We start from the raw sequence: 14,851 nt of genomic DNA, 5'->3' as shown, positions 1-14,851 counted from the left end.
TAAATGTCCGATAACACCTTAATACGTCGTGAACGGCAGAGCTTGGATGGGGTGGGGGGTGATATGTGGGCCATTCTCTAACATGATGGGTTGCTGCACTCTCCTGCAAGAACCGCCTTACTGCCTTTCCCGGCTTAACATGACATCGATAACCAGAGGTGGGACAAAGTCATTGTTATGCAAGTCCAAGTCGAGTCTGAAGTCATCAAATTCATGACTCGAGTCTGACTCGAGTCCAAGTCACATGACTCGAGTCCACACCTCAGAGGTGGGACAAAGTCATTGTTATGCAAGTCCAAGTCGAGTCTGAAGTCATCAAATTCATGACTCGAGTCTGACTCGAGTCCAAGTCACATGACTCGAGTCCACACCTCTGTCGATAACAATTGTAATAAAGTCTGAAAATGAAAGAAGAAGAAAAAAACTGCACAGAGTTAGGGAACACATTAAGACAGGGTTTCTCAAACAACCAGGCCTTATGCGACTCACCCCGATACATCTTTCCAAGTTTTACCCAAGATCAAGTTGTCGTGGCCAAAGCCGTTGATGCTGCCCCCCCCCCCCCCAACTCTTTATATCCTCGTCAAGATCATGCAACTGGTGCACGGTTGACACTCAACTCCCAACATCTACCCTTAACAGTCTCCCACCAACTGCCTGGATTTGGTTCTAGATTTGAAGCTTTCGTGACTGCAAGGATTCATACTCTTAGGTTCTTTCGGTAAAGTCACGTAGGTAAAAATAATAAAAGAAAATTACTCAATTCAATCACGACGTTTCGGAGGCAACGCAAGTCTCCGTCTTCAGGTGGGACCGTCAGCCAAATTTACTGTATCAAGTGAGGGCTTGTGCCTTTTTTTAAGCAACATTAAATTTTGCAGTAAATTTGGCTGTGACGGTCCCACCTGAAGACGGAGACTTGTGTTGCCTCCGAAACGTCGTGATTGAATCGAGTTATTTTATTATTATTTTACCTACGTGACTTTACCGAAAGAACCTAAGAGAGTGCCTGGATTTGGATCCAGGAATCTCGGCAGTGCCAAGCTCGGTGCTCTGGCCCCCTCAGCCCCACCCTGCCTTCTCTGAGCAGCAGTATGAAGATGTTGTCAAACGTAAACGTTGCCTGTAAAATCGAAACCGTATTGTAACCTGTGAACATACTATAGGTGTCATCTTCCCTACCCAATACGACTATAACATTTTTCACGGTGCGTTAAATGTACCAGACGGTGCCGCAGGCACCCATTATCCTCGTTTGCGTCATTCTCTGTACAATCGAATTCTCCTTAATAACGTTGAGGCTCATTTAATAGACTATGTTCGCAGCCTTTTTAAATGCATTACGGTACTCACACCTTTATTAACAACTAGCATAAGTACCCAGCGTTGCCCGGGTGAAAAATATATTTCTTAATAACCTTACATATATACACAGATGGGCTGCTACCCCTGCCCCCCCCCCCCCCCCCCCAGCCACGATCTCCTCGGCCGCTGTGTAGTAATATGTACGGCCTATAGTGTGGTGGGGTGTCGAGGCCTAGTACCGTGCAGAGCCTCCGGCCTCGCCTAAATTGCCCACCCGGCTGAGGCTGGGTACGGGTGCCGTCCCCCCCCCCCCCCCGCGCTACAATAATACTGTGTAATCGCTATAATTGTATTATCTACCGACCCTATAATAGTAATTGCACACATTGGGGTGGCGGGGGAGTGAAGAGTACGTGAAACTTTGAAGAATTTACCTCGAGTCGCGTGGTGGGTGTCGAGGCCTAGTACCGTGCAGAGCCTCCGGCCTCGCCTAAATTGCCCACCCGGCTGAGGCTGGGTACGGGTGCCGTTCCCCCCCCCCCGCGCTACAATAATACTGTCTAATCGCTATAATTTTATTATCTACCGACCCTATAATAGTAATTGCACACATTGTGGTGGGGGGGAGAGTGAAGAGGACGTGAAACTTTGATGAATTTACCTCAGAGTCGCGTGTTAATGCATGCGCATATTTTTAACGGTAATAAAAAAATGGCGTCCACCCCGCAGCGAATGCGTCGCTACCCGTTGCCAGGGGCAACCGCCGGACCAATCGTGTCTCGCAAATCCCTGACATTTCGTCCAATGAAACTGCGTATGGTCCGATACACAGACACACACACAGACAGACAGATTTGCGATTTTATATATATAGATAGTTTATTTCAGTTGCCCTTTATTGCTAAACGCGAGCCGCGCATTCGGCAGTCGCCGAACACAAGCGCCGTGGAGTATTTGCTTTCTGTGGCGAACCGGGTCCCATATTTTACGTGGAATGCTCTTGGCAATACCCTGTGATACGGCAGCATTTGTTTTAAAAGCCTGACAAAAGAATAATACATTAGTTTTGATATACAGCAACGCATTTTCTGCTGGGGTCTAAACCGGTCCATTTTGTTTTCTTAAGCCTTTATAATATTGCTGCTAAGGGATATTGGTCTGGTAAGCCTTTATGTTGATGGACGAAACTGTATGTGTGGAGAGGGTAGAATCGCCGACTTGCCAACGCTCTGCTCTGTTTTAATCTAGATTCATTATTTCGGCAAATGAGAAAAGGCAGACACACGTTCGCACACAGACACAGACCCCCAGGGAAACTGATTTGCTATGCCCTCTAGGTTTTCCCCCCCCCCCTCTCTTTATAAACAAGCGCAGGTGTGTGGTGTGGAGTGATATTGTGGGGGATGGGAGTGCGAGAGATGAAGACAAAGGATGGGGAGACGGTGAAGTCAGCTTTGTTAAATGAACAGTGAAATGAACACAAGATAAGCGCAGCAGCGAAATAAACATACAAGGGATTTTTGCTTTGGTGTTGCGATTATCGCACGAGATTTGGAAGCCAGAGGTCGCTGGTTCGAGTCTTGTCTCCCGGCGGTTGAAACAATGAGCAAATTCTCGAAATCCCCACGCCTCTGATTTCATGGCTCCATCTCCAGGGTGTATATACTGTAAAAAAAACAGCTCCATGGCTCATTGAATTCCTCCAGGATAAATACTGATTCTGATCCTCTCCATAGCATTGCCTCATTTGGCTGCCACGTCATTATTCTCGACCACTATCATCCCTTTCCAGCGACAGACATTGCCCAAACCCAATTACTTAAGTTAATTTGCATATGTTCTCTCCATGGTGTTCCTCTGTCTCTATCGAATTCCAAGCGTGAATCTCTCCATGCTCCTTGGCGCACTTATCAGACTTCGTTCCTTCGGCGTTAGAGTACGTGTTTAATATCGCAGATGATATATACTCAATGCAAACTACTAATATTGCCACGTCCAAAACTGAATGATGTAAAATTCTTCCAGGCGGGTGGATTATCACATAATTCACTTCAAATTGGTAATGCAAATAAATCGGGAGGAATAAAGTATTGCCAACTTCAGCTGGCACCAACGCTTTGTTCTGTACCGTTGTCCATAATCGGCGAAAGGGGGTTGCGGTGGGTGGGACACGTGGTGTTTTGGGTCGAGGAGGAGGGCACCTAACAGAGACTGGCATTGGAGTGGCAGCCGGAGATCGGTGAAGCTTAAAGCCAGGTTTCATATTCTTAGGTTTTTTCGGTAAAGTCACGTAGGTAAAAAAATTAAAATTAATCAAATAAAAATCACGACGTTTCGGAGGCAACACAAGCTTCTGTCTTCAGGTGGAACCGTCACAGCCACGATAGCTGTATCAAGTACTTTACTTGATTTTACTTTTATTCATTTTATTTTTTTTACCTACGTAACTTTACCGAAAAAACTAAGAATATGAATCCTTGCAGTCACGAAAGCTTCAAATCTAGAATTAAAGCCAGGTCTTGGTGATGAGACTTGGTGGCCGCTGAAGACTAAAATATTGTAAGACCTAAAGCCAGAAATGGTGGCGGTGACAAGGCTGTAAGAGCGGACCTCGGAAGCCGGGTGTTGTTGCAGTGGCTGAGGGATCTGAAAAATGTAAGGGGTTGGCGAGTGTGCGTTGGCATCAAATTCTTAGGTTTTTTTCGGTAAAGTCACGTAGGTAAAAAATTAAAATTAATAATATAAAAAATCACGACGTTTCGGAGGCAACACAAGCTTCCGTCTTCAGGTGGAACCGTCACAGCACGGTAGCTGTATCAAGTGAGAGAAATTCTAAGATAACAGTCCTTGTAAATATACTGGTTGAGGGTGGGAGGAGCCAAGGTAGGCCCTGAATATTATTTTTGTGAGGTTCGGTGCGACTGAAGCACGCTGTTAGGAATGAGTCTTTGTTGTGTAAACTAGGTGCGGCTGATGTAAGTAAAGGTGCGTGTAAAAGGGACTGAGCCTCTTTGTTATGTAGAGATGATGCGTTGGCATCAACTCATTGCGCGGGATGATCTATCGACCTGTGTACTTAACGCGCGATAGATAAGAAGATTAACAGTGAATTCATGATCAACGTTTTTGGGTTTAGATCGCGTTATTTATAAATGTGTCGTAACCCTCCACCACCCGACACGGCCAATCAGTAAAAAAGTGTCACGTTGACAAAAGACAAATAGTTCACTGCTTTAGCCCACCGGTGTGTTGAAGCATGAAACCACAACAATTTACAATTTGAGTAGCACGACGTTTCGCTGGTAATTGCATCCAGCATCATCGGGCAATTCGCCAGAATGGTGAGGCTCTGCTGTGTCTCCCGTTCTTATATAGAGCAGCAGCAGGGTGACGTCATCATTAACTCATTAACTCATCATTAACAGTGCCGTTAACATGAGACTGATACACACCAAACAGGTGCGCATATTACCTTAAATTAACATGACGCAAAGTCAAAGTTACGTCCTGCGCATACATTTTCCCCACGGGCGGACACGCATCTCCCGTTTACAAGCACGAGGCGGTGCTGGCAATGTCAGATTCCTATGACGGGCGCGAGTCCATCCACCGTTGACTTACCCACACAGTAGTACAATTCTTTAAATGTCAACCCAGGAAGCATCATGGATCGAGACAACCACCACCCCCCCCCCCTACTTCCACCGCTCCACCAGATTCTATTTTCCACACCAACACGTGGACACAATTGCAGCCCTTTGTGAAATTCCCGCACCTCCGATCAGCACGGGTTGGCTGTGTACGGTGCGAAAGAAATTCAACATAACTGCTGGATGATGGCCGAGCTCCATTTGCAGTGTTGGTCATGGGAGTTGTTTGAACATACTTCACCACGCTGGTAAAGTGAAGGAGGAGGGTGGACCGATTCAGATATCACCCGCCATTGATGTTCAGCCTTGGCCGGGAATTGAACTCGGGTCGCCGGCTTTATAGCGTGGTGCGCTAACCAATCGCCACCGCTCCTCCCCAAACACGCATAAACACGAATAAAATATATGCATACTGGTGAGAGAACGCGCACATAAGCACATAATCTACAAACAAAACATACGCATCGCACACTTCACCTAAGACACCGCACATCTGACACGAAGACGTCTACACACAAAACAACAACCACAGTTCGCCACTGAGCGGCGGTGACATCACCGCGGCGTTTGTGCCAGCCTAGGTGCACCTTGCCACATATCAACATGCACAACACAAAAACAAAGATCGCCAGTGCAGCCGCCTTGTCCAAGGCTGTTGGGACAAACACTTGCCAGCGAGCACCTATGACGGCCGGCGTAACTAACAACGGAGGAAGCGAGGCGGTGTGGCCAGATTCAGGCCCGGCCGCCTTTGTCTCCCCGGTGCCCATGTTTTCCCGCACACCGTACCAAATACTCATTTAGGGCCGAGCGGACCAAAGGAGAGGCTCTTGAGCCGTTTTTATATTCACTCGGTAACATCGCGGCCCATGTTGGCCGTGGCAGGGAAATCAAACTCAGGACGCCGAGTTCGTAGCGCAGTGCGCTAACCACTACGGCCACCGCTCACCATCCCAACACACACACACACACGTGCACACACAGCGCATTTAAATGTAAATATATAATGAATTGAATGCGCGCATGTGCGAACGCGTGATACCAGCTGTGACCCGGATGCAAGAGCCGGGTTCATAATGCATCTTCAGCAGAGCAGCGGGTCCTCCACTCATCTTCCACCTCTTCCACCTCGTTACAGTCTGTCGCATCGTTAGCGTGTCGTCGTCGTCGTCGTCACTACCATCGTCTTCATAGTTCCGGTCGGCAAAGCACCGTCAGTTAATAATCTATTCTTCTCATCACTGCCACCATCACCACCACCGTCATCATCATCATCATCTCCTTGGGCTTATCCTAAATATATCTTACTCAATCTGGCGTCATCACTATCATCGTCAATATGATCATCATTGTAATCTCATCCTAATATCACACCATCGTCGCGATCGTTATCGTTGCTTTGATATCATCAAAATCTTCAGCACCATCATCATCATCACATCCTCTTCATTCGAGCCACCACACACACATGTGCCGCCGCTGCTGCCATGTGTGGTCTCCGTGAGGATGATGCGACATGGGGGGAGGGGGAGCTGATGAATCTCCGTCGTCGATGATTCCGCGCGGTGCAGCAGCAGCAGTAGTAGTGGGTCGGCTCTGCCGGTGGGTGTAGTGTTGGTGGTTGTCGTACGCGAGTTGTTGGTGAATATGTCGGGCAGCGCGACGGCTGTCCACACCCAGTATGTGGGACCTTACCGACTCGAGAAGACCCTGGGCAAAGGACAAACGGGTAAGAATACGCGGCGCAACATCACAAACATCACCCCGGCTGTAGCCTTCAAAAGAATGTTTGGCGCACGTGCTTTTAGTGAGCACCACGCCCGGCCGCCTTTGTCTCCCGAGTAGCGATGCCAATATCTACGTCGCACCCGTTTGAGGCTGAGTCGACCTAGTGGGGGATGGAGAGGCTCAGGACCGATTCAGAAAATCGGTGTTGGGTGGCCGTGAGTGGGAATCGAACTCGGGTAGCCGGGTTCGGAGCGCAGCGCGCTAACCACTCCGCCACCGCTCCCCACAAAGGACACACGGGTAAGACAAAGATCCCCCGTGTAGCCTTCACAAACTGTTGAGGCAAGTGCTGTTAGCGAGCACCTATGAAGGCCATGGTTAAGACAACAACAACCGCCATTCGCCACGAAGTGACGGTAACGTCACCACGGCGCCTGTGCCAGGCTAGGTGCACATTGAGGCTGCCACGTGAAGTGTCGAAGGCTCGCTGACGACAGGAGGAGGTCTCGGGACAGACCCAGCAGGTGCCATGGGTTGGCTGACCGAGATGATCGGTAGATGCACCACCAGCTGTACCCCCTACTACTGTGCAAACTCGCTGTGCTTTATCTGCCCTGCGCTCCGCTCGTTGTTGTGAGCGTCGCTCCTCTGCCCTCCGTTGTTGCTGGAGGGCGACAGCCTCCCAACTGCCCAGTAGCAGCAGCAGCGTCCTTCACGAGCCTCCTCCATAGCACACATACACACAGACGGTGTCGCTTATAGCTTTTCTACAACCTTTGTGTCGACTGTCTGCATGCTGAACTTCTTTCGCACCGTACGTAGCCAACCGCGCTAATCTCGTAAGCTTTGCATAGGGATGAACCTTGGATGGTAACTATACAGTGCTCGTATGGGGTGTTAGCCATGCATGAAACATAGTTGCTATGCGGTGTGTCTACGTTGTCTGCTGTGGGGCAGTAAGGCCAACGAAATCCATTGTTGTACCGTACGTCTGGTGTGCTCTCCGCCTTGCATCAACCGGAGCTGACGTTATAGGGGAAGTATGGTCACTTACCCTGCCGTTACACAGCAGTGGGCTGACATCGAAGCACATAAGACCGTGTCGATCCCCCCCCCCATGCGGTTTGCCCCGTGGTCTTGTACAGGGGAATTGAGTTTTCGGGTCCGTACGGCGTGCAGCCGTTTCAATACGGGCAAATACATTGATATCTTGTCTATTTGTTTGTGTTTCTGCCCTTGTGATGGGATTTTGTAGGATGAACGTTGAGATGAATAAGGTCGGGCACTGATAAGGGGTTGAACAGGTATGTAGCATAGTTTAAAGTAGTGTAGTGTATAGTGTAGTGTATAGTAGTGTAGTGTATAATGTAGTGTATAGGATGCACGTTGATATTTATAAGGGGCACGGGTTGACCATTGAGGTCTGAATTGGTCTGTAATAAGGTCGGGCACTGATAAGGGGTTGACAGCTTTGTGGATTCTACGTTAGTGCACTCGCCCCGTCGCATATCCGCCCTGATCAATTATCCGCCCACGCCGAGGCCGCCTTTGTCTCCCGAATTCTGATCTACACCGCACCAGGTACTAAGTTAAGGCCGAACCCTGTTGACGGGTTCTTTCAAATGTCCTAAACCACTGAGGTTCCCCCCGGTAGGGAATCGGACTCGGACAAGCACGCATAAAGACAAAGGTTCCCCGTGTAGCCTTACCAGGCTGTTGGGGCAAGTGCTGTTGGAGGGGTGGGTGGGTGGCCAGCACCACTCCCGGCCGCCTTTGTCTCCCGAGTGGCGATGTTTGCACACCGCACCAGGTACTCATTTGAGGCTGAGTCGACCTAGGGGGAGGGCCCAGGACCGTCCCTGTGGCACACGAGGTGGGGGTGGGTGGCCAGCACCACGCCCGACCACCTTTGTCTCCCCATTAGCAATGTTTCAACACCACACCTGGTACTCATTTGAGGCTGAGTCGACCTAGGGGGGGGAGGAGAGCCCAGGACCGGTTACAGATATAATCGTCACTGGGGAATCGAACTCGGGTCGCCGGGGTTCGCAGCGCGCTAACCGCTGCGCCACCGCTCCCCCCCGCCACTCACTCCTTGTGCAATGCGCATTGCCCCTAATCCCACAATGTGCTTAGCCCAGCCCGCTCTGTGACCGTGGTGATGAATATTGCACACGCGAGTGAGTGACGAGTCTGAGAGAAGGGTTTGGGGGGGGGGTATTTTCCGGAGCTCAGCCCCAGGACAGCTTCGGCTTAAATTAAGCCATGATACGCATGTAAATCTACATACACACACACACGTGTGTGTACATAGCGTATAGATTCTGCTACATGTGTATGACTTTGTGTGTGTATAGCAGTGCTGTGGAGTACACCGTTGTGTGTGTACGTGTAAAGCAGGACTGTACATGTGTGTGTGTGTAGATATCAGTACACGTGTGCCTCTATAGCAGTACTGTGTACGTGTGTGTAGTACTGTACATGTGTGTGTTTGTGTTCTGTTTGCATGTCTACAGCTGTCTACGTGTACGTACAGTAATAACACGTGTGTTGATACAGTACTTGAACATTTGCATATGCACAATGTGTGCATATAGGTCTTTGTGTGGAATGTACAGTACGTTTGTGTATGGTTTATGTGTGTCTGTGTATAAAGTGTGTGTGTGGTGTACTGTGCATATATAATGCATGTGTGTGATGCGCGTGTGTGCGTGTCGTGTATATGCCGGTGCAGTGTGAGCACAGGATGTGCTGCAGTACTGTGTGAGGTGTGTGTGTATAGAGATGTTGTGTGTGACTTATATGCAGTGTGTATGGTGTGTGTGCATGGTGTGTGTGTCAGTTTATGCAGTGTGTACGGTGTGTGTGTGTGGTGTGTATGTTAGTCTATGTGTGTGTGTGCATGGTGTATAATATGTCAGTCTATGCAGTGTTTATGGTGTGTGGTGTGCATGGTGTATAATTTGTCAGTCTATGCAGTGTGTATGGTGTGTATGTGGTGTGCATCGTGTATACTATGTCAGTCTATGCAGTGTGTATGGTGTGTGTGTGCGTGGTGTGTGTGTCAGTCTGTGCAGTGTATATGGTGTGTGTCGTGCGTGTGTGTGCGTGGTGTGTAGGTCAGTCTTTGCTGTTGGTATGGTGTGTGTGTGTGCACATCCTTCCCCGACCCACACCGACATAATCTGACCCTCGTTCACCAACCCGCATTGACCAGCCTGGATGTTCACACGACCCCCGTTACCTCACAGATTCGCCATCGGGAGGGGTTCATCTAGGAGTGACTTGACGTCCAACATTAATTGCCTCCGTCCCATCGCCTGACAGCAAAGCCATCACACAGCGTCCTGGGACACTGAACTGTGACCCCCCCCCCCCCCGCTCTGTCACGCGGCCCTGCCCCCAAGTTACGCTCTTAATCGTCTCTTTGGCTCTTTTGCACAGCGGAAATTATCGATGTGCTGGGATTCCTCGAAAGTCGGAGGCCAAACGCAAATATTTACACTGTCACATCTTCTTAGCGTTCTCGCCTGCAGGTGTGTGTGTGTCTGTGTGTGTCTAGTGGGGAGTGGTGGTGTAGCGGTTAGCGCGCTGCGCTATGAACCTGGCGACCCGAGTTCGATTCCCGCACACGGCTAACACCAGTGACGATGATCTGAACCGGGTCCTGGGCCTCCCCTAGGTCGACTCAGCCTTAAATGAGTATCTGGTGCGGTGTGCAAACATCGCCACTGGGGAGACAAAGGCGGTCGGGCGTGGTGCTGGCCACCCACCCCCTCGTGTACCGTTCCGGCCTTCATAGGTGCTCGCTAACAGCACTTGCCCCTACAGTCTGTTAAGGCTATACGGGGGATCTTTGTTATCTTTGTGTCTGCGTGCGCGGTTGTTAGGGCACTGTGCTACGATTTGAGCGACTCGAGTTCAATCCCCGTTCTCGCCTAACATCAGTGGCGATTTTCAGAACCGGTCCTGAGCCTCCCCTTGGTCGGCTCGGTCATAAATGAGTACCTAGTGCCCACGTGTAAACATCAGCACTGGGGGAGACAAAGGTGGCACATATGACCTTGAGCAATTGCCAATGCTAGCCTAAATAGGTGTTCCCTAACAGCACTTGCCCCAGTAGGCAATGTAGACTACGCAGGGAAAAATCTGTCTTTGTGAGTGTGATCGTCGTGTCGAGCGGTGCTCTTCATTTAGTGGCCTTTAGTGCGGCCCCTGACGTGGGTTCTTTGCTATTTGTAGCTGGTTACCCCAGCCGAGAGTTGGATTGCTCGGTCATTCTTTGCCATTTGTAGCTACATTCACAACGATGTCATCCAAATGAAACGAATTATGAATCACATTGGCTATGAAAGTCCGCAGACATGCTGTTAGTTGCGAGAGAAATAATCCATCAACAAAAAAATCGGCGTCGTGCATTTAATTACCCCCATGAAATGGTTTGCAGATGATTCATTGAATGGATGAAACACATTAAGTATATGTTGTTTTTCTAATTAATTCGTTGTCGTGAACTTTATATATCTTGAAATATCACAATTGTGTCGTCTGTTATCACGTCACTATTCTTGACCAATGGCCTTTGTCCCTTCTTAAGCGACTTTGCTCTGCCCAACTGCCCAACTCGCCCTTCTTAACAGTTTGGACGATGTCATTAAGCAGCGTGCGTGCCCTCTAACCCACGTGATCCTCATTGTCTCGATGTCGTCCCAAGCACGTGTGCGCGCGCGCATCTTCTTTTAAAGTCGCGTTGTATAATTCTCGTTGTGCGCGCTAGCTGTGGTTGCTTTGTTGGGAAACTAATGTATAATCATTGTTGCATTTCCCTTCCCCCCCCCCCTCTAAAGTCAATATTAACTTGACTCAAAGCTTTCGTGACTGCAGGAATTAAAATTATGTGGGTCTTTCGGTAAAGTCACGTAGATAGGTTATTTGAGCATAAATACATATCACTAACAATTGGCTTTTTTTTTTCATTCAGACTCTGTCTCCTCGACAGACCTGTTCTCCACCTGAGGACGGCTGCTTGCGTTGTGGCCGAAACGTCGTGAGAATTATTTTATTATGTTTTATTTTTATTATTTTATTATTTCCCTTCTACGTGACTTTACTGAAAGAACCAAGAAGATGAATCCCTGCAGTCACGAAAGCTTTAAATCGAAATTTAACAACTGGCTGTTATCTTGATTTACCGTCAGCCATGGTCAATCTGCTGCTGCTTGGAGGCCTTTCTAGCGGCTCCACACCTACAAACGTTAACGCGTGGGACACGTGGGGTGGATTTAATAGCGCAGATAAGCGCGCGTCCGGCAAAGCGCTCACGCGATTGGTCGTCCTCGCGTTGTTCGCTTGGCCACGGACCAATCACATCGCGATCTGCGTCTCACGTGACCAGTTGGCTCCGCAATGCCTCCTTGTGCGCTGTACGAAATGTAAAGGCCGGCTTCGCATTGCCCTAAGCTTAATAAGGAGATTAAACGCAGCACTGCACTGAGGTCTTTTTAGTTTACGGGGAGGAAAAAAATACCGCATTCCGGTACTAATTTTAATCTCGTAAAGTCTTTCTAGTGTGGCTATATACTGCACGTGGCCTTCGCCAACCCCCGCAGTGACCAGTGTGGTGAAGTATGGTCATTCGACCAACCCCATCACTGAAAGGCGTGGGGAGGCTTCCATCCAGGAGGGGATCGATGCGTGGCAATATTCGTGAGCTGCTGTTCGCAGGGCACTGTGCTTCTGCACAAGTCGCGGGTGCTGAAAAGGACAGCTCTTAAAGGGGCCCTGCGCACTGCGTCTTAAAGGGACACGGCGCGATTTAAAAGGATCCTCCCGAACTCCCCAGCAAACATGCGACACGTTCCGCCAGCGTTGGTTGACGTGGGACCAACGAGCTTAACTCTCGATCACCGTGAGCCGTGGCACGTTTGTCCGTGTAAAATATTGATTGTGGCATAGTTTGGTTGTAGCAGGGTTTCCGTGGTGCTGGTGCTGTTGTTGTGGCAGGGTGTCTGTGACAGAATTGGCTATCGAGAGTTGCTGTGGCAAGTTGGCCGGATGGATGTGGCAGGCGTGGGTGTGGAAGAGGGTCTATGGCAGGCCAAATGCTGCGTAATTCCCGTGGCACCGGCGCTGAATAATGTTTGCGTGGCAGTTAATGTTGTGGCAGGGCGTGAATGTGGCAATCTTTCCGATGCCTTCTGGCGCTGTGACAGGTTTATTGGTGGTGGCAGGGATGCAACGTGAATGCGAGAATTTAGCCGTGGCAGGCTGACTTTGCAGATTTGCTGTTCCAAGTTTTGCCGTGGTGCGGTGGATGTGGAAGGCGTAGCTGTGGCAGGTATTCTGTGGGAGGGTTTGCCGTAGCAATGTTTCCGTAACTCGAGCAGCCCACGGCCACGTCGCATCGACCGTGGCACGTTCGCCGTGGCAGGCAGACTACGGCAAGGCGGCCACGTTAAATTCAACTGGTGACTTCTGCCTGTGGCGGGCAAACATGACCCGTGGCAAGGTGGCTGTGGCAGTTTGTCCGTGGCAGGTTGACGATATTTGACGTCAGCAGTCGCTTGCAGGGTCGATTTGTGTGTCAGTGCATGTGGTGCACTTGACGCGCAGTCGTGTTGTGGAGTGACGGTGTCGCGGTCAGCGCGCTGCCCTACGAACCAAAGTTCGATTCCCGTTCACGGCCAACACCAGTGACGATTATCTGAACCGGTCCTGGACCTCGCCTAGGTCGACTCGGCCTCAAATGAGTACCTGGTGCGGTGTGTAAAACCATCGCCACCAGGGAGACAAAGGCGGCCTGGCGTGGTGCTCGCCACCCGCCCTCCCTCGTGTGCCCTGCCGGCCTGCGCAGGTGCTGCTACTCGTTAACAGCACTTGGGCTGTTAGAGGCTACGCGGGGGAGCTTTGTTCCTGCCGTGGCAGCCGTGGCAGCTGTGGCAGAGGTTGGCCGTGGCGGGTTTGGCCTGGATTTAATCCACCACTCGCGGGGCCCTGCGAAAGCGGATAATCGGCAGCGCAGATTTTCAACGCTGGTTTTGGTTGTCCGTCCGCGAGCTTTATTTAAAAAAAAAAATTTACTTTTGTAATGACGACGCGAGCTGTGAGATTGAGTTTACAGTCATTCCAAGCGTGCGTGCGTTTGTGTGCGTGCGTGTGCGCTAAATTTTTCCACATTAGTGAACACCTATTGAGGCCGATCGTCATAACACTAGGAGTAATAATGGAGCGAGTTTGCAGTGGTGGTGTTATTATAACACCAGCGGGGAACCTTCGTCACGAACGCTGTGTGCCTTCAGTGGTGAGTCTCATGGAGAGAAGCTATACGTGGCCAAGTGCCATCGTTTCGCGGATACATTTAGACACTCTAATCTATATTGTCTTTCGGTTGTTTTTTTTTACTTAAATCCCATTGAGATTTTTTGCACACAGCCTTGTTATGCGGTGGGTTTTTTTTCTGGAAGATCTTGCTGGTTCTTCCTCGATGTTTCTGTTGCGTGTCGTCACTTTAAGATGTTCTGTGTTCATGTTTATGTTTTTGCTTGTTACGGTTGCACCCGAATCACGAGCCACATGGCTCACAGGGCTATACCTAATACATGAACTTGAAACTTGTGCGGGTAATCATAAGCGTGACCCCGAAGTTGGCGTTGTCGCTGTACCTGAGTGCGGCACGTCAACCAACTAGAACAGTAAATCTGATAGAAATTACATATCCACCTGACCCCAACATTTTTCTCTGGGTACTCTGTTCTCCCGCGTGTCAAACGCAACCATCATCACCACCATCCCCCCCCCCCCATCGTCACCACATTCGATTTGTCCACCGTTTGGCTCTTGCCAGGCTGTCGCGAGTGGTGCGACGGCGGTGAGCACACCGCGCGGCCCTCAGATCCCCGAGGGCCGTGGGTTGGACTCCATCCTCCTCTGCTGCGGTCGGGCCGCGAGCAAAGCGCCGCTGGCGAGTGGCGGCCTGACCAGGGCCGACAGCCGCTTACACCGAGGGGAGGGGGGGGTGGGGGGGGGTTGGTGGCCAGCGCCACGCCACTCTCAACTCGCTCGCACGCCGCCACGGACTCTCGCTCTCGCTGCCGTTTTTCCCCCACTCTGTTGGAGAGGTCGCAACCGGGTACCCGATACCCGTACCCTACCCGATACCCGGCTACCCG

At 50.2% G+C, this 14,851-nt stretch overlaps 1 protein-coding gene across 3 annotated transcripts in view; it reads left to right on the top strand.

The window, feature by feature from the left end:
* Nucleotides 1-6,010: 6,010 nt before the first annotated feature.
* The window catches only part of LOC133343248 (serine/threonine-protein kinase BRSK2-like), a 51,132-nt gene continuing 42,291 nt past the window's right edge, over nt 6,011-14,851 (top strand). For all 3 annotated transcript variants that reach the window (XM_061552693.1, XM_061552685.1, XM_061552703.1), the window contains exon 1: nt 6,011-6,684. In XM_061552693.1, coding sequence (XP_061408677.1) covers nt 6,603-6,684 — 82 coding nt within the window. In that variant the 5' untranslated portion in view covers nt 6,011-6,602. The remainder of the gene's footprint in view (nt 6,685-14,851) is intronic.

Source organism: Lethenteron reissneri, chromosome 2 (assembly GCF_015708825.2).
Source record: "Lethenteron reissneri isolate LAM-NWPU_2019-01 chromosome 2, ASM1570882v1, whole genome shotgun sequence".
NCBI lineage: Eukaryota > Metazoa > Chordata > Hyperoartia > Petromyzontiformes > Petromyzontidae > Lethenteron > Lethenteron reissneri.
This window is presented reverse-complemented; position numbering and strand designations above follow the sequence as displayed.